Consider the following 20,516-nt stretch of genomic DNA (forward strand, 5'->3'; position numbering starts at 1 on the left):
TTGAAATGATTCTACTACCATTATCTGAATTATATGCTTTTCTAAAGAGCTCTATCAAGCATGTATTTACCTTGGTTACATTTTTAAGCGTCTTATTAACATATTGTCGCATCTGTAAATACCAATAAAAATCTTGTTTTTCTAATAAGTGTTTCTCTTTAAGCATTTCAAAACTGAACAGTGTTCCTTCTTTCATTATGCTGCAAAGAACTGTTATTCCTTTAGCTGTCCAGTCTTTAAATCTAGCATCCAATTTATTTGGTGTAAAATCAGTCATATGCACACCATTTAAGAATTGCAATATCTCCCTCTAGATTATATTCTTTTATAGTGGTTTTCCGTATTTTAAGAGTCAGTTTCACCCATGGGTTATCAATAGTATTTATGTACCTTTGCAGGTTGGTATCAGCCAAAATTGTTTGTATGGGGATGGGAAGTACCCGCTCCTCAATGTTTTTCCATTGAGCGTCATATGATGGGTTGCACCAACATATCACAGCTCTCAACTGTGCTGCAAAATAATAATCTCTAAGAGAAGGCAAGCCCCATCCTCCCTTTTCCTTTGCTAATTGCAAAGTTTTGAGACAAACTCTAGGCCTTTTACCCTGCCAAATATACCTTGATAGCATCTTGTTCCATTCATTGAATTGATTTTGATTAATCTCTATTAGTAGGGTCTGAAAGAGATATAACAGTCTGGGCAGTATATTCATTTTAATAGACTCAATCCTTGAACTGAGACTGAAAAAAGGAATCAGGCTCCATCTTGCCACATGTTCCTTAATTTTTTTATATAGAGGCTGATAATTACATTCTGATAATTTTGCCAAATCTTTTGGCATAATGATGCCCAAATATTTGAAAGACTCTGTGTGCCATGCCCAGGGGTATCGACTTTCAATTTCTCTTGGTGGACTATAGTAATATGAAAGTAATTGGCTTTTATCTATGTTGATCTTGTATCCTGATAATTGACCATATTGTTCAAAGGATTGCATCAAATTAGGTAAAGAGTATGTCGGTTGCCCTAGATAGATCAAAATGTCATCCGCATAACAAGCCAATTTATGCTCTGTCCCTTTAATAGTAATTCCCCTGATATCTTCATTTTGTCTGATGTATTGAGCTAATGGTTCCAGATATAGCACGAAGAGTAGTGGTGACCATGCACAACCCTGTCTCGTGCCCCTTTCTAGGGTAAGACTATTTGATAAATATCCATTGATTTTAATCCTAGCAGTAGGATTGTCATATAGTGTCTGTATAGTTTTAATAATTGTGTCTTGGAAACCAAATCTATGTAAAACTCTGTAAAGAAAATTCCAATTAACCGAATCAAATGCTTTTTCAGTGTCCACGCTTATCACTATTGCTTCGATTTTATATTTTTGTATATGATCCATAATGTGAAGTATCCTTCATATAATGTCGAGTCTGGCGTTGTCTTATAAAACCTGTCTGATCATTACGTATCAGTATGGGTAGAAACTCCTCTAATCGTTTGGCCATGATGGAGGTAAATAACCTATAATCTACATTAAGAATGGATATTGGTCTAAATAACCCGCATTCCATTTTAGCCTTACCTTCTTTCGGTATAGCTGAGATTATCGCTTCCTTCCAACTGGGTGGCATTTGTGCCTTTTTTAGAGCCCAGTTCAGTGTGGGGAGTAAAACAGGAATTAACTCATTTTTAAATTCTTTGTACCACTCTGCCGTATACCCATCTGATCCTGGTGTCTTGCTTAATTTAAGCCTACTAATTGCAGCTTTTAATTCAACTTTAGTCATCCTTCTATTTTGTTCTTCGCTTAAAGTGGGTAACTCTAGAGAATTCAAGAAGGTGTCAATTTGGGTTATGCTTCCCCCTGGAACTTTGGAATATAGCGTTCTGTAAAACACTTCAAAAGCTTCTTGAATTTCACTTAGCTTATTTTTTATCATTTTCGTTCTTGGGTCCCTAATTCTATGAATTGTATATTCTGCTATCTTTTTTTTCAGTTTCCACGCCAGTATTTTCATAGATTTCGATCCACTTTCATAATGTCTCTGTTTCAGAAACATTAAATTTTTCCTGATTTCTTGCGTAGCCAAATTATTTATTTCATTCCTAATTCTTTTAATTTCCCCTAATGTATCCTGTGCCAAATTCAATTTGTGTTTTTTTCTCTAGTTCCTTCAGTCTATTTTGTAATTCCTCTAATGTTTTATTCCTTATTTTTTTCTTGTATGAAGACATCGCTATAATTTTCACTCTTAAGGCCGCCTTCAGAGTATCCCATAAAATGGGAGGTGAAACCTCTCCATTATCATTAAATTCTAAGTAGAGACCAATTTCTTTTTTAATTTGTTCCTTAAAGTATGGATCATTGAGTAGACTTGAATTTAGTTTCCAAATAGTATTCTTTGGTTGTAGGTCAAAATCAACAGATAAATATATAGGTGCATGGTCACTTACATCTATTGTCCCAATTCCACAGGTGTTTATTTTGTCTTTGTCTTTTCCAAATGTTATGAAATAGTCTATTCTTGTATATACAGAATGTGGAGCAGAATAATGAGTGTAATCCCTTCTGTCAGGGAAAAGGTCCCTCCATATATCAATTAAACCAACATCCTCAAAAAGTGTATTAACTTTCTTATGTAAAGATTGTGTTTCATAGGTTTTTCTATTGGAAGAGTCTAAGTTTGGTTGTAATTGTAAATTTAAGCCTCCCCCACATATCAGGAGACCTTCTGTTTCCGTTACCATAATATCAGTAATTTTCTGAAAGAAACCAATATCACTTCCAGGGGTGCATATATATTCAATAGTAACTGAATTGCTGTCTGTATTCCCCCCTACCAGAATATATCTGCCTTCTTTATCTCCCATTTTGAATATTTTTTCAAAATTTAGCTTACTTGAGATAAGAATAGCAACTCCTCTCCTATGTCCTGATTTATATAAGGAGAAAAACAGATTAGTGAAGTCCATTTTCTTTAGTTTTTTATGCTCATTATCACTTAAATGAGTTTCCTGTAAATATACTACATTGGCTTGTTCTTTTTTCATTTTGGATAAAATTCTCTTTCGTTTGATTGGATTTAATAGCCCATTTACATTAAAAGAAATGAATTTTACCTTGTCCTTAGCCATCTGTATTTATCTGTCAATGTATCATTGAAATTAGAATAAAACTTAATCGATCTATTCCCTGAACAAATAAGAACCAAGAAACTCAAATAACAAAAATGGCAACGAATGTGTGATTCCAAGGTTGAGGTCTCTAGTAAATGACTCTCCATTGAGCTAGAGGAAATGTCTAGCTGTGGGGGATAACCCCTCCAATTTGTGAGTTGAGGGCCCCCATTGCAGTATTCATAAAAGTCAGTGAACAAATCCATTACACAGAAAAGATTTCCCTGTGTACCCTCCTATATATACATACACACACATATATATGTGTGTGTGTATGTGTATATATATATACACACACACACAAATATACATATATGCATACACATACACACACACATTACACACATACACATATATGCACACATATACATATATATATGTATTCTCATTTTGGTGGGGAAAAAGGAGTAAGTGAGCGAATAAAGAATAACAACTAAGTAGTATAAAATCCACATTATAATAAGTATTTCTCGAGATAGGTATATCACCGTGTACTTTTGCTTCTGTTTAGCTTCTCAGCATTTTTAAAGATAGCCAAACCTTATGGCTCTTCTGAAGGGGGTGAGGACTGTCTTTGGGAAACTCCCGGTCTCTTCCTGATATGTTTCTCTCGGCTTCCTCCCGTCTCCTGCCTTCTCCATTCTCGCACTATTTCCCAAGCCGAGCGAGACAATTCCTCAGCCAGGCTTTCTTTCGTTTTGGTCATGCTGACGGACAACCCTCTGGCCTTCATGTCTGTAGTTGCCTCTTCCACTGTCTGGTACAACTGCGTCCCGTTGTCATAAAACACTCAAAGTTTAGCAGGGTACGGAGTTTGAAATCTAATCTTATTTTGCTTTAGTACTTGCTTTACTTCGGAGTATTCTTTGCGTTTCTGGAGGACTGTGGGGGGGGGGGGTAATCTTGGTTGAAATATATTAATTTATCCTCTAAAAACACTCTCCTCTTACCCCAGGCCCTTCGTAGAATCTCCGCCTTGGTGCTGTACCAAAGGAATTTAATTATAATTGATCGTGGCTTTCTATCCTGGGTAGGTTTTGGGACTAGCGTGCGGTGTGTTCTCTCGATTTCCAGCTTCATAGCCGGGGGAAGATCCAGCGCATCCTGCAGTAACTTTCCGACAAACTCCGTCATAGACGGGCCCTCCGCTCCTTTGGGAACGTTGTAGATTCTGATATTTTTCCGCCATGATCTTCCCTCCAGATCAAGCAGTTTACCTTCTTGGTGATGTATGATTTTTATTGTCTTGCTCAGTATCCATTCCACGTTTTGAATGCGATCTTCCACCTTCTCAATGTGAGTCTCTGCCACCGCTATTTTTTGATTAATGCTGGCGAGTTCTGCCTTAATATCACGGAGCTGCTGCTTTATATCTTTCTGGACCTCCATTATTTCTTTCAGGATTTCGAACATATTTGCCGCTTTGTCCGAACGAAGCCCAGCGGCCGCCTTGCTCGCACGCGGTCGGGTCGGGGAGCTGCTTGCTGCACTCCTCTCTGACGCAGGCTCCGCAGTGTCGCTTTTTTTATTTCCATTCTTTTTCCCTATTCTTGCCCCCCTCTCAGTTCAAATATTTTTTGAAAAATATTATATTTGACTGGTTAATGGGGCTTAATACGCGTTTTTCTGGAGGAGCTAGTGCTTAAGCTGCCATTCTCGACAATGACGTCACCGGAAACCCACTACTTATTTATTTTTTATATCTATTTCTTATCGTTTTTTTAAATTGTGTTGCTGCTATAAAACAACAAATTTCAATAACATATGCCAGTGATATTACACCTGATGCTGATTCCTGTTAGAGCTGAAGATTACCAGATAGACATAGTAAGAAACTGAAGGCTTCTGAGTCTCTCAGGAAAGCATAACATCGCAGTGTTATTGAGAGCGATAGCACAAAAAAGGCCATTCAGACCAAATGAATGTCAGCTATCAAAAGCCTATCTTTACACTTTCCCTATCATAAACCATTTCCCCATCACAGACTCATGGGATGTTCTGACCTCTCTCCCCTCAAAATTAGATGCCATTGATTTTTTTTCTGTTTGGAGCACATGAAACCCCAATTTAGATGGCAGATAGAGTGCACTCTCTCCCAAACTACCTAAACTTCCATCCATCATGTACTCCTGCCCTATCTGTGGCAGAATCTTAAGGTCCCACATTAGCTTCATTAGCCAGTGATAACCCAGAGAACTGGAAGCATACCTTCCTACCTTTTTGTTCCCTCTCCATTAACTTTGTTAATTTGTGCAAAAAGATATGCAAACTCTCTGCATTAAATAGCCTAATCTTTGTTTAAAATATCTATTTTTCCATTGTGAAATCACCCAATCATTATAATTTTACAGTTTTCACCTCTTCCCTCTCATGTGTCCCCACAGTCTGTATGTTTCAAATGTGGCCTATTCACTTATCTGCACTATTTACCCTTGTAGCCTCCTGACATCATCTTAATTTCCCACTGCAAAATCATGATATTTTTCCACTGTAATTTTATTTTTCCACTGTATTAAATTATGACTCCAGCACTTTATATAAAAGGTGTTTTATATTTTCTTTAAAAATCTGTTGAGTATTTTAGTGATTATCACAAGGTGGCCCTCTCTAATTGATGTTGCAATAGCTGGTGGAAATAGATTATCCTTATACTTATAATTTTGAATGTTGTTTTCTAACATTCTATAGAAAAAAAGCCTTACTTTCTTAATCTCCATATAATTAAGAAATCTTTCCTACATTGCTTCATGGTTCTGCATAATGCCATGATCTGCATGAACTGATTTCCTATTTTATTTCAGAAGTATTGAGCGAATGCTATGGAGTTTATCAACAGAATACTTGACCAGAAAGCAGCTGGATGGAGAATCCTAGTTCTATGTTGGGCAGAGAATCTTAAGGCCAACAAAGGTTTGGATACAATAGGGTCTTTTAAGAGATTCCTGGATAAGTACATGTTTGGCACAGCATTATGGGCTGAAGGGCCTGTATTGTGTTGTATGTTTTTCTATTTTTCTAGAATAGTCATATACAGATAATCCAGGAGTTTGTTTGAATAACAAACACTCTGCTGGAGGAACTCAGTGGATTGAGTAGCATCTGTGGGGGAAGGGAACTGTGGATGTTTTGAGTCAAAATTTTGCTTCAGGATTGCCCTAATGTAGTGATTCAACCCAAAATTTCGATAATACCCTTCCCCCAAAGATGTTGCTGGACCCACTGAATTCTTCTAGCAGATTGTAAATACTGGAGTCTAAAGCAACAAACAATCTCCTAACTTATTTGATTATACTGCTAGGGTAGACTTCAGGGAAAGATGGGGAAAGAGAGAGCTTAGTAAGTGTATTTCAACTTTCAGAGTAATTTCTACATCACAGCAACCACTTCCCAGAAAAGGTTCGCATCGGTAATGAACTTCAGCATTTCACAAGATAACTGAAACAGAATGGGAGAATGGAAGTGATCACTAGTATTGGTCAAATCATGTTGGATGTGACAGTCAGATCCAGGTTGTGTTCAGGAAGGGGTACTGGTGATTGTGCGGCTAAGCATCAAAATGTACAAGGGAAGGGTGCAGTGGTTGTGTGTTGGTAAAATGAAGGCAAATTTAAGGGTTGTAAGAAAGCATTCTTGCTCCACCCAGGCAGATTTGGAGAGGGACTTGTTCTACATAGTGAACCACCTACCTTTAGCTGATGAGTTTTCAGTTTAAGAATAGCCATTTTATCCTTCAGCCAACGTCTTAATGCTTCCCCGTTTGACCTCCACAAACACTTCTGCACAAAGCTCCGCATTCTCCCTGTAATTCTTTCAGCAAAGTAATTCAGGAATATGCAGTAACTATTTCATGTTAACTTATCGTTTAATTGAGGAGAAATAGAAACTCCATGTACTTAAATCAGCATTCACAACCTTTCTCAAAGTAAAAATAATGTTGATATTAGAAATATAAAAAGTGAAATCAACTGGGAGGCAGATAGCAAGAAAAAGAGGATGTATGGTGATTTTGTATTTATACACTTACATGATAGCCAAGCCCAAGTAGTTTAGTGTACTCCCCCAATACATAGGGTTCTCCATTATATTAAAAGGAAATGTCAGCACCTTGGCCTCCATCAAAACTCCAAAGTAGTCTCCTGTGGAAAACATAATCTAATTGTAAGTAGTCCGTATAATCAGTGCAATTTGCTTTTTCACCACAGCTCAATTTGAGTCAGTCTCCATAAAACAGTATGTTATAAAAGTGCCAATACCTAGTTGGCTTTATATGCCAGTTGAAAAAAAAAATTACACAGGATTTTTATAACGGCTAGAATGGAAAGAACTCACATTAATGAAATGATGAATACAAGGTAGAAAGTCAACGTTCAAAAATGCTTTATAATCCAATAAATAGTTTTGGAGTTTAGTCACAATTGTAATAAAGGGAAAAATGTCAGCCAATTTGTGCACAACAAGCCCTAAAAAAAAATATAATTGACCAAAAACTCCGATTCAGTGATGTTGTACAAGCCATAAATATAGGGACCACATACCAGGAGCACTTAACTAGCGAACGAATGTCACGAATCCTGTGCAAATCTTGAATGAGCTGACAAGGCCTGAAACAATTGATATGAAAATTCCATAGATATAAAACATACATAAGATCAAAAAATTGGGTATTTTGGCCAAGTATCCAGACAGAAAGATTTACCTGTTGTACACAAGTCAATATTTATCGATCTATATACTGGCACAATGCGCGGAACAGGCCCACCCTGCTCTTTGAGCCACACCGGTTAGCAACCCTCTGATTTTAATCCTAGCCTAATTATGGGACTATTTACAATAACCAATTAACCAACCAATCGATATGTCTTTGGACTTGGGAAGAAACAAAGCACTCGGAGGAAACCCATGTAGTCACAGGGAGAAGATACAAACTCCTTACAGGAGTGGCGGGAATTGAACCCAGATCGCCGGTACTGTAAAGCACTGTGTTAACCACTATGCTAGTGAAGAAACCCTGGTTCAGAGCTAGTAAAGAAAAAGATACCAATATATCTCAGTCACTATTACAACAACTTAATTTACAAATTATTTTTACTATGTTTATTGCATTTTAAATACATCTGACATTATGATTCTTTCATTAATTTTGCAGTGTTCCTTTTAATTCATTGTCAGACACAAGATTCATTGGCTCAGGGATGGAGTCTCAGTCTCACCAGTGATAGTTCTGTCAACGACGTAAAACCAAGGTAACCATAAGTAATATTGGACAGATTTGTTGCACAACCCCTTTAGGATAGTAACCAAGTTAATACCTGTGTAATATTTGTCTACATCATACCTTTCAAAAAATAACTACTCTCCACTCTGTTCTTAAGTAACATAATTTATCATAGCCTCCTGCAAAGCTGTTTTCCATTTAAAAGCATGATTATTGACAATAGTTCTATATTAAAGAACCATACATTAATATTACAAAAGGACTTTCAAGAAAAGGGCAATCAAAAAGAGGCAGGATAAAATTCACGATGGTAGGCAGTGCAACTGTAGTGAAAGATATTGGAAATGAATATTGAAAATGTTTACGAGAATTTGAAGGACATTAGCCTAAATTGTCAACTGTGTGATTTTCTTTCTCCACAAATGTTCTCTGATTTGCCGAGCACTTCCACATTTGTTGGCTTTATTTCAGATTTCCAACATCCGAAGATTTTTATTTTTATAAAAATAGGCAGCTTGTTTTGTACCCTATCAGGCTCTTAGTAACAATCATTACCATCATCTGCACTTCTGTAGCATTTTTAATGTAGAAAACCACCCACAGGTGCTTTAGAGAAACACAACCAAACACATTTTAACATATGGACGTTTAAGAAGATAAAGCATGGATGGCCAAAAACTTCAAAGGTCTTAATGAATGTCCTGGAGAAGGAAAAGAGAAGAGAGGTAGAGATGTTTACGGAGGAAACACCAGAGTTTAAGGCCTTTGTAGTTGGGAGCACACATGCCAAAGGAGGACAACCCTACTGTAGGGGTCGTCCAACAACCATATTGCAGGAGGAGTTAAAGGGTTTAAAGAGATCGTAAGAATGGGAGAAGAATTAAGAATTTAAAATCAAGGAGGAAATCATTAAAATTGAGCCAATATAGGTTAGTAAAGGGATGAGTAAATGGAATTTAACATAAATCTGGGAAGTATAGGTTTGGACAAGTGCCTGCTTATGGAAGGCAGAATGATTGAGACCAGGCAAGTGTCCATTGGGGGGGGGGGGGGGGAAATCAAAGTAACAAAAGCATGAATGAGACTTTCAGCAGTAAAGGGGGGGGGGGGAGTGGAGTTGGGCAGTAGTACAAAAGTAGAAGTAGGCATTGGAACGGACACATGGCAGACAGTACATTCCAGAGTGTGACTTGGTTTCAGGCAGATGCTTGGAAAAAACAAATGGAATAGGTGAACAAAGAACAAAGTTTATTAGAAAACTTGGGCCAATAGCTCCGGGCAATGTAACATATGATTGTAGAAAATTACAAACACAGCTGCCAATCTGTCATCATCTATTTAGCCCAGTCACACTCAAAATATATAAAATCATAAACATAGCTCAGCAATAATGCTTCAGTAGAAATATAACATAAGGTCCTTCAATTTGATAAGCCTGCAAAATTACAAGTATTGCTTTTGGTATAGTTATGTCAAAGCATAAATGACACATAAAATGCACATGGATGACATCATTTACTGCATATCATTTAACCTGAGCCAAAATCAAGCCCTCTTATTGAACTGTAAGAATGTCATAGGAACACGCAGGTTTTATTACAGTACTTCATTGATACTGCTGACTTGCCACTTTCTGTCTTGTATGATATTGCCATCCTTACTGATGGTAGAGTTTGAATGTAAATGCCAAAGCCAAGTCTTCAGTCAGGAGTATCATGAATGATACATGTCAGCTTTGTCCCGAGGTCTCAACCAGCAGGCAGCCAACCTTCAGCTAATTCAAATCCTAACACGGGGAAATCTGCAGATGCTGGAAATTCAAGCAACACACACAAAATGCTGGTGTAACGCAGCAGGCCCGGCAGCATCTATAGGGAGAAGCACTGTCGACTTTTCGGGCTGAGACCCTTTGTCAGGACTAACTGAAAGATAGTAAGAGATTTGAAAGTAGGAGGGGGAGGGGAAAATGCAAAATGATAGGAGAAGACCGGAGGGGGTGGGGTGAAGCTAAGAGCTGGAAAGGTGATTGGCAAAACGGATACAGAGCTGGAGAAGGGAAAGGATCATGGGACGGGAGGCATAGGGAGAAAGAAAGGGGGAGGGAAGCACCAGAGGGAGATGGAGAACAGGCAGAGTGATGGGCAGAAAGAGAGAAAAAAAAGGAGGGGGAAAACAAACTAAATATGTCAGGGATGGGGTAAGAAGGGGAGAAGGGGCGTTAACAGAAGTTAGAGAAGTGAATGTTCATGCCATCAGGTTGGAGGCTACCCAGCTGGTATATAAGGTGTTGTTCCTCCAACCTCAGTGTGGCTTCATCTTGATAGTAGAGGAGGCCATGGATAGACATATCAGAATGGGAATGGGACATGAAATTAAAATGTGTGGTCACTGGGAGATCCTGCTTTCTCTGGCAGACAGAACGTAGGGGTTCAGCGTAATGGTCTCCCAGTCTGCGTCGGGTCTCACTAATATATAAAAGGCCACACCGGGAGCACCAGATGCAGTATTCCACATTAGCCGACTCAAGGGTGAAGTGTCACCTCACCTGGAAGGACTGTCTGGGGCCCTGAATGGTGGTGAGGGAGGAAATGTAAAACTTGTTCTGCTTGCAAGGATAAGTGCCAGGAGGGAGATTGGTGGGAAGAGATGGGGGGGGGGGGGGGGGGGAACGAATGGACAAGGGAGTCGCGTAGGGAGCGATCCCTGCGGAAAGCAGAAGAGGTGGAAGGGAAAGATGTGTTTGGTTCAATTCCTACATGGTATCTAAAAATGGCTGAGAGTACTGCAGCAAAGGCCGCGGGATAAGGCAACAGTCTAGCTGCACTACTAAAGAAATGCACTGGAAAGCTAGCTGTACTTTGAGTCCATCTGTGCTGGTACAGACACAACAGTGGGTGCCTGTGCAACAATAGAGAAAACCATCCAGCAAGGTGTAAACACTTTAAAAAGTCTTATAAATTAACACACAATCAACGTAATAATACTCATCAGTAAAATGGCAGACAATTTAATTCACACAGCTATGAAGTGTTGCTTACTCATCAAAAACTTGCTCACTTTGGGTTTTGCCAACCTATTTGGCTCCAAAGCTTTTCATAGGCTTCATGCAAATGTGCTTTAAAGAGCTGAATTCTAGAAATAATCTGGAAATGACTGCCCTGATATTTAGGCAGCAGCAGACCAAGTCTGGAATCAAGATAATTTGGTAAAACTATGGGAAATTAGGAAAATAAACTTCCAAATAAATGAAAAAAAATATCTGTAGACACTGGAACCCTGGAATGAAAACAGAAAATGCTGGGAAAACTCTGAAGATTTGGCTGCTTCTGGAAAGAGAAACCATTTACATTTCAGGTTAAAGACTTTTATCAGAATTTTCTGACTTTCATTTACAAAATGAATTTCTCTGGTGACCGGAATCTTATCTCATACAAAGAAGGATGTTTATGATACTTGGTCAATCATCCCAGTCTCAGATCATGACGATAGGCAGCTAGTGTCCTAGAGCCAATTATTTTCAGCTTCTTCATCGATGACTTTCCTGCCATACTGGGAACATTATTATCTGCAGGTTTCTGTCCAATTCCACACTGTCCTGACTTAGTAATATCTTACTAGCACTCCACCATTATGGGGTTGAACTGCTGGAAGTCCCTACCCAACACACCATGGGAATACCTTCTTTACAACTACCATGGCTCAGGAAAGAGGCATACCACCATCTGCTCTGCAATTAGTGAAAGGCAGTAATTGCTGACCATGACAGCAAAGCCAGATCCCAAATGTCTAATACTCATGACACGTCTTAAACAGTGACCATCTCCAACAAAAGAAAATCTAGAGCCTACATCTGACATTCCTTTTACCTTTGTCATTACTGAGGTCTTCTGGGATTTTGAGGGGTGGGGGTAACTATTGATCTGAAGTGCAAATAAGCTGATAACATATAAGTTTGACCACATGTGGATGGGCCTCAAATCTGCCACCCTTCCGCTCTGCTCGCCCCGACTTTGCTTCGAATATCTCTCAACTTTGCCTCGCACCCGTATACTTCACCCTCAACTCAGCCTCACTTTCGCTCGCCTCTCTGTTTGCGTTGATCATTTACCAGAAAAAGTGTTAGTAATAAAGTATTTAGTTTGTATTCTTTGTTTAGTTTGCTGCCTATAAGTAGTCGTTGAGCTTCATCATTGTCATAGTAAACCGGTAGATGAACAGGCAACAATGCCTAAAGCAGCAAGATAACTGTTGAATAAGTCCAAAATAAAAATCTGGATATAAATATGTGTGACTTTTTAATTGCTAAATACAGAGTATTTTATTTTAAAAGATGACTGAAACATGCATATCGAATTAAATCAATTACATATTCTTAAATTAAAGATACCATAACAATTACCCACTAACTGCTTCAAATGCATGCAATTTATGAAAATACTGAAATGCTAGTAGTTTATCTGTCTATAAAAGCTAACCTCCAACTTTGTAGTGTCGGTGAAATTGCATTCCTGCATGCTCCGGGACATGTTTTCACATGTACAATTGCATATGTATATACATTTTGAGGATATAACTACATCGTTGGTGTAGGACTTAACAACATAACTTAAAACATGGCGATTATAGTAGTTCATTGCTGGAAGCTGTTTTGTGTGGGAATGACTCATAACATTGAGCTCAGCAGGGAGCAAGAGTCCCATTTTGGAAGGAAGGACTTCATGGTTTTAGGAAGCAAGCAGAGCTCAGGTGAACCAATTCAGGGAAATTAAAGCCAGGAGGAAGTCTCTGGTGTCCTGAAAACAATGGAACCAGTAATTCAATGACCGAGTGGAGAGATGGTAGATTTGAGGCCTGTCCACCTAAACTGAGAGTGAGGCTAGATTAACCTAAGCACCAGGCAGATTTGAAAAAGTTGGGTACGGGCCAAAACAAGGCAGCGGGGTCCAGGCCCAGAGTGTATCGATGCGACAGGACACAGGTTCTAGAGTATGGAGCAACCCAATATTTGGACGATTTAAATGCCGGGCTAGAAAGATTGAAAAGGCAGCGTGTTGGGACCAGAGGTAAGGGTTGGACTGGTTCTGCTCATTGCTCTGTGACATTTACTCGGCTCTGCGCTGAACTGAGGCTGGAGGCTGTGGTCTGCTGTGGCTGCTCCAGGCTTCATGTCTGAGGACTCACTTTTGTTTTGAATGCTATTTGCTTACATTGGGTGTACATTGATTGTCTTTTTTTTTTAATGGGTTCTTTTGGCTTTCTTTGTTTTGTGGCTGAATCTTAAGGTTGTATAATGGTTGTACACATACTTTGATAATAAATGTACTTTGATATTTGATTCTAAACAAATGTTAAAGAAAGGCTCAGTTCTGTTTGGATTTAATTACTTGCACATTACAGTTATACAATATTTTATTATATTTGAAACTATTTGTGTTGACTTCTTGTCTTTTTAGTATTTCAACCTTTCACCGACACTTTAAACTACTATGAAATTTGAAGATTGAGACTCAATGGCATTTTCATTCTTTGATGTTTTCATGTAAATTAGAATTGCTGTGTCTTCAAATAACTACTATAATTTTTTTTATTATCCTGGTTGTTCTTGAATATCTTTAGTAATAGATTGCTTTACACCATTTTCAATAGTTTTCACTTTTAACATTTATCTGACCCTTTACATCAGGACAAGTTTGTATAAGTTGGGATTTTAGTACTTTGTGTAGAACATGGGATAAAAGGTTTAAGACATTTGACAGAATGGATTCATAGAAAGAAGTTTCCTCTGGTGAGGGAATCGAGAAGAAGAGAGCATAATTACAAATGATAGATGTACCAACTAATAGCAGTCTTCCCATTTAAAAGATAATAAAAGTTTGGATTCCCTCCTTTAAGAAATCTGAGAATGCTGAAATAATTGATACTTTTTGTACGATAAGAGCTTTAAGGTTATGAAGTTAACATTAATAAAAGGTAGCTGAAGCACTGATCAGCAATGATCTGAGTGAAAGTTGGGCGAAGCAGACTCAAACTGATGTTACCAGATGAACTCAATGCCTTCAATGCCCTCTTTGAAAGGAGGAATACAACGACAGCTGTGAAGATTCCTGCTGCACCTGATGACCCATTGATCTCTGTCTCAGAGGCCGATGTTAGGGTGTCTTCAAAAAGAGTTAACACTCGCAAGGTGGAAGGGCCGATGGAGTACCTGGTAAGACTCTGAAAACCTGTGCCAACCAACTGGCGAGAGTATTCAAGGACGTTTTCAACCTCTCATAGCTACAGGCGGAAGTTCCCACTTGCTTCAAAATGGCAACAATTATACCAGTGCCTAAGAAGAATAACGTGAGCTGCCTTAATGAGTATCTCCCGGTAGCACTCATATCTACAGTGATGAAATGCTTTGAGAGGTTGGTCATGACTAGACTGAACTCCTGCCTCAGCAAGGACCAGGATCCACTGCAATTTGCCTATCGCCACAATAGGTCAATGGCAGATGCAATCTCAATGGCTCTCCACATGGCTTTAGACCACCTGGACAACACAAACACCCACATCAGGATGCTGCTCATCGACTATAGCTCAGCATTTAATACCATCATTCCCACAATCCAGATTGAGAAGTTGCAGAACCTGGGCCTCTGCACCTCCCTCTGCAACTGGATTCTCGACTTCCTAACTGGAAGACCACGATCTGTGCAGATGGGTGCTAACATCTCCTACTCGCTGAAGATCAACACTGGTGCATCTCAGGGGTGTGTGCTTAGCCCACTGCTCTACTCTCTCTACACCCATGACTATGTGGCTAGACATAGCTCAAATACCATCTATAAATTTGCTGATCATACAACCAAGAAATCTCAGGTGGTGACAAGAGGGCATACAGAAGTGAGATATGCTAACTAGTGGAGTGGTGCCACAGCAACAACCTTGCACTCAACATCAGTAAGATGAAAGAGCTGACTGAGGACTTCCGGAAAGGTCAGACGAAGGAACATATACCAATCCTCATAGAGGGATCAGTAGTGGAGAGAGTGAGCAGTTTCAAGTTCCTGGGCATCAAGATCTCTGAGGTCTCAATGTATTGATGAAATTATAAAGAAGGCAAGACAGCAGCTATACTTCATTAGGAGTTTGAAGAGATTTGGTATGTCAATAAATACACTCAAAAACTTCTATAGATGTACAGTGGTGAATATTCTGACACTGTCTGGTACAGAGGGGCTACTGCACAGGACCGAAAGAAGCTGCAGAGGGTTATAAATTTAGTCAGCTCCATCTTGGGTACTAACCTACAAAGTACCCAGGACATCTTCAAGGTGTGGTGTCTCAGAAAGGCAGCATCCATTATTAAGGACCTCCAGCACCCAGGGCATGCCCTTTTCTCACTGTTACCATCAGGTAGGAGGTGGCATCAGAAGCCTGAAGGCACACACTCAGCAATTCAGGAACAGCTACTTCCCTTCTGCCATCCAATTGCTAAATTGACATTGAACCCTTGGACGCCACCTCTTTTAAAAAAAAAGTATATAGTATTTCTGTTTTTTGCACGATTTTCAATCTAGTCAATATACGTATACTGTATAAAGTATACTGAATAAGATTTACTTATTTATTATTATGATTTTTTCTTCTATATTATGTATTGCATTGAACTGCTGCTACTACGTTAACAAATTTCACGTCACATGCCAGTGATAATAAACCTGATTCTGATTCCTATTATATAAGAAAATTGTTCAATATAAACATAGCAGGAAAATAATGTTAATATAACTAAATGAGGGGCTTTTGTTCTGCCATTGTCTTCATTGTATAACAATCACTAAATGAACTTGAAATCTGATACAGTTTAAAAATGTTTAAGTTATAAGCAGAGAAGATTAGTCCATGCAATTATATATTGATCACAGTATCATGGAGTGTAGGAATAGTTCCTTCATCCCACTGAGTCTGCATTGACTGTCAAGCACCCATTTACACTTACCATATTTTATTCTATCCATATCATGTCACGAGAACACATTTTTGAATAAAGCATAAGGTTATCAGAAACAAATTAAAATGTTTAAATATGTTTAAAATCCATAAAAATACATAAATAATAGTATGCACAATGCCCTTTGTAAATGTGTAGAGTAAAGAAAACGTGGAAAGAGCTTAATGTTTACTGAATAGCATCACAATTCACATAATTGTTTTCATTGTAACCAATTTTATGAAATTATTTAATTTCTGGGAATATCTGGGTTTTCTTAGGGCAATTTGGCCAACTATACAAGACCAATATTGTGCTATGTAGTCTTCAGATGCAGATAGAACCAGTATCTAATTGTTCCTGCTTTTCAATTGCATTGGCCTGTAGCTATAGTTGTACCAGCAAGATTACAGCTGTGCAGATTTTTGTTTTCTAAAATAATTAATTAGAGTAGTACACATGGTAAGATGTTACATCTTTTTCTGGGTTAAATATAGTAATAAAATAATTTAGGACTATTGTGACACTTTATCAAGTAAAAAGGAATTGCAAATATCTGGGTTTCTTCAACTACAACAAATTGTTGCTGCTTCAAGCAGTTATTTCTTGGGAGTCATAACAATTGCAATAATCAAAAAGAATTCAAATTTATTTAATTCCCAGAATAGTTGTTCATTATCCAGCTACGTTTAGAGTTAAACTGAAACTAGGTTGTTAAAACAATGGGATGCTTGAGCACACACTCAATTAACAGAAGTGTCAAGATTCTAGAGATGGTTCTGAGATTCTAGAGATGGTTCTGATTCTAGAGATGGTTCTGATTCTAGAGATTCTAGAGATGGTTCTGATGAGAATTACAAGATATTTCAATTGTGTGCAGAAATTGCTAAAGTAGCAAAGTTTATAGAGTGTTAAAATATTAAAGAGATTTGATTGAGTAAAAATGCGAGAAAATATTGCTACTATCAGAAGGTTCAGTAACTGACAGATTCATAACTGTTTCAAAAAGCCTTGGGAAGAAACTTCACTGTGCCTGAAAAGGTGCATTGGAGAGGCACTATATTGGGACTTGTGCCAATGTTACTGCAAGGACAGAATCAGTGGGATTCCATTCTCTCCAAGGCCCAAGTACAAAAGATTTGGCTTTCATCTTTGTGTGCATATAAAATCAGTTCACTGTTGGGGTCGGTCTGAGTGAGCTTCAGGTTTTTTGGTGTCAACATCTTAGGTCCAGTACATTGATGCAATCACACAAAGAGGGCATGTCCTGAATAGTGAAGGTCTCTAATAATGGCTACCACCTTCTTGAGCCACCACCGCTTGAAGATGTCCTCGATGACAGGACGGCTTGTGCTTGTGATGGAAATGGCTAGGTCACCAGTCAGAATGCTCTATAACTATGGAAATTTGTACAATATATATAAACTATAGAACAACTATAGAAATTTGCAAGTCATTGGTTAACATAACAAATCTTCTGAAATAGCTAATGAGGTAGAGCTGCTGATATGGGTTCTCTGTGATTATATCAATGTGTGGAGCCCAGGTTAAATGCTTTGAGCTGCTAATGCCCAGGAACATGAAGCTGCTCACACTTTCCACTACTGACTCCTCAATGAGCAAACATGAGGAAATCTGCAGATGCTGGAAATTCAAACAACACCACACATAAAATGCTGGTGGAACACAGCAGGCCAGGCAGCATCTATAGGGAGAAGAGCTGTCCAACGTATAATTCTCCGTAACTTCCGCCACCTCCAACGGGATCCCACTACCAAACACATTCTCTCCCCCCCCCCCTTCTACTTTTCTCAGGGATTGCTCCCTACGCGACTCCCTTGTCCACTCGTCCCGCCCCCCCCCCCCACCCCCCCCATCCCTTCCCACCGATCTCCCTCCTGGCACTTACCCTTGTAAACAGAACAAGTGCTACACCTGCCCTTACACTTCCTCCCTCACCACCATTCAGGGCCCCAGACAGTCCTTCCAGGTGAGGCGACACTTCACCTGTGAGTCGGCTGGTGTGGTATACTGTGTCCGGTGCTCCCGGTGTGGCCTTTTATATATTGGTGAGACCTGACGCAGACTGCGAGACCGTTTCGCTGAACACCTACGCTCGGTCCACCAGAAAAAGCAGGATCTCCCAGTGACCACACATTTTAATTCCACATCCCATTCCCATTCTGATATGTCTATCTATGGCCTCCTCTATTGTCAAAATGAATCCAAACTCAGGTTGGAGGAACAACACCTTATATACCGGCTGGGTAGCCTCCAACCTGATGGCATGAACATTGACTTCTCTAACTTCTGTTAATGCCTCTCCTCCCCTTCTTACCTCATCCCTGACATATTTAGTTGTTTGCCTGTTCTCCATCTCCCTCTGGTGCTCCCCCCCTCCTTTCATTCTCCTGAGGCCTCCCGTCCCATGATCCTTTCCCTTCTCCAGCTGTGTATCACTTTCGCCAATCACCTTTCCAGCTCTTAGCTTCATCCCACCCTCTCCGGTCTTCTCCTATCATTTCGCATTTCCCCCTCCCCCCCACTACTTTCAAATCTCTTACTATCTTTCCTTTCGGTTAGTCCTGACGAAGGGTCTCGGCCCGAAACGTCGACAGCGCTTCTCCCTATAGATGCTGCCTGGCCTGCTGTGTTCCACCAGCATTTTGTGTGTGTTGTTCCTCAATGAGGACTGGTGTGCTCTCCCCACTTCCCCTTCCTGAAGTCTGCAATCAATTCCTCGGTTTCACTGACGAAGTGTAATGGTGTTATGACATCACTCAACAAGCTGAACTATTTCACTTCTGTATGCTTCCTTTTTGCCATCCAAGATTCTGTCAATAACAGTGATGTCACTGGTGAACATATCAATAGCTTTTGAGACATGCCTGGAGACACAGTCATGAGTGTAGAGAAAGTAGAACACGCATCCCTGAGGTGCTCCTGTATTGATTGCCAGCAAGGAGGTGTCATTAACAATACACTGGCTGTAATTTCCCTCTAAGTTGATGATCTGGTTGCAGAGGGAGGTACAAAGGCTCAGGTTCTGAGACTTATTGATTAGTACTGAGGGAAAGATGCTGTTGAATGTCAAATTGTAATTGATAAGCAGCAGTCTGATGTACGTTTTGTTGTTGTCTAGGTGCTCCAAAGCCAAGTGGACAGCCACTGAGATTGTGCCTGCTGAAGAATTGTTACGGTGGTAGGATACTACAGCAAGTCCAGGTCCTTGCTCAAGCAGGAATTAATTCCAGTTATGATCAACCTTTCAAAGTGTTTCATTACTGTAGATAGGAATACTTGTGCTCTTCTTGAGCACTGGAATGATGGATGCCCTTTTTAAGTAGGTCAGAAGCTCTGATTATAGCAGTGCGAGGTTAAACACTTTTAAGTACCCTACTAGCTATACCATCACGCTCTGATTACCTTGCTAGGGTTTAACCTCTTGAAGGATGTTCTGACATCAGCATCCAAGGCAGAGAACACAGGGTTTCCAGATGCTGTGTGTATTTGCATAAGCATAGTGATATCCTGCCTTTCAAAGCATGCATTAAAGGCATTGAATTTATTAAAGAATGAAGCATCACAGCCATTTTGCTATTAGGTTTCCCTTATACGAAATAATAATATGTAAACCCCACCACAGCTGTCATGCACCCTCACCACACTTTGAATGCATTCTCTTCAATGTATCTGCCGTCAGCAGTGGGCTGAATTTAATGGCTCCATTAACAGATAAACCTCCATTTCAGAACAATTTCTCCAAAAACTTATATTTAACAATTAACAGATTCATTAATTCTGTGGTGTCATGAGTAGCACACCAATTTTTGTACCTATCTCAGATCTGCGGTTTTACAAGACAGTTTCCTTAAATTATTCTAAATTGATACACTGAATTTGAGATGAAAATACTTGTTTTATTCTACCAAACTGCTGATTGTAAGAAGACAGCCATTTCCTGCATTTGGCATGTATCCCTCTAAACCATTCCTATCCATGTACATGTCCAAGAGTCTTTTAAATGTAGTTCGTGTGTCTGCCTCAACTACTCTCTGGGTTAAGAAAAGGTGTCTTCATTGGTAATTAAATCTCTCCACTCTCATCCCAAACCTATACCCTCTATCTACCCCTTGATTATACAA

At 39.3% G+C, this 20,516-nt stretch overlaps 1 protein-coding gene across 2 annotated transcripts in view; it reads right to left on the bottom strand.

Annotated features, from left to right (window-relative positions):
• The window catches only part of pemt (phosphatidylethanolamine N-methyltransferase), a 129,687-nt gene that overhangs the window by 21,455 nt on the left and 87,716 nt on the right, over positions 1-20,516 (bottom strand). For both annotated transcript variants that reach the window (XM_073060759.1, XM_073060758.1), the window contains exon 5: positions 7,206-7,317. In XM_073060759.1, coding sequence (XP_072916860.1) covers positions 7,206-7,317 — 112 coding nt within the window. The remainder of the gene's footprint in view (positions 1-7,205; positions 7,318-20,516) is intronic.

Source organism: Hemitrygon akajei, chromosome 11 (genome assembly GCF_048418815.1).
Source record: "Hemitrygon akajei chromosome 11, sHemAka1.3, whole genome shotgun sequence".
NCBI classification, from domain to species: Eukaryota; Metazoa; Chordata; class Chondrichthyes; order Myliobatiformes; family Dasyatidae; genus Hemitrygon; species Hemitrygon akajei.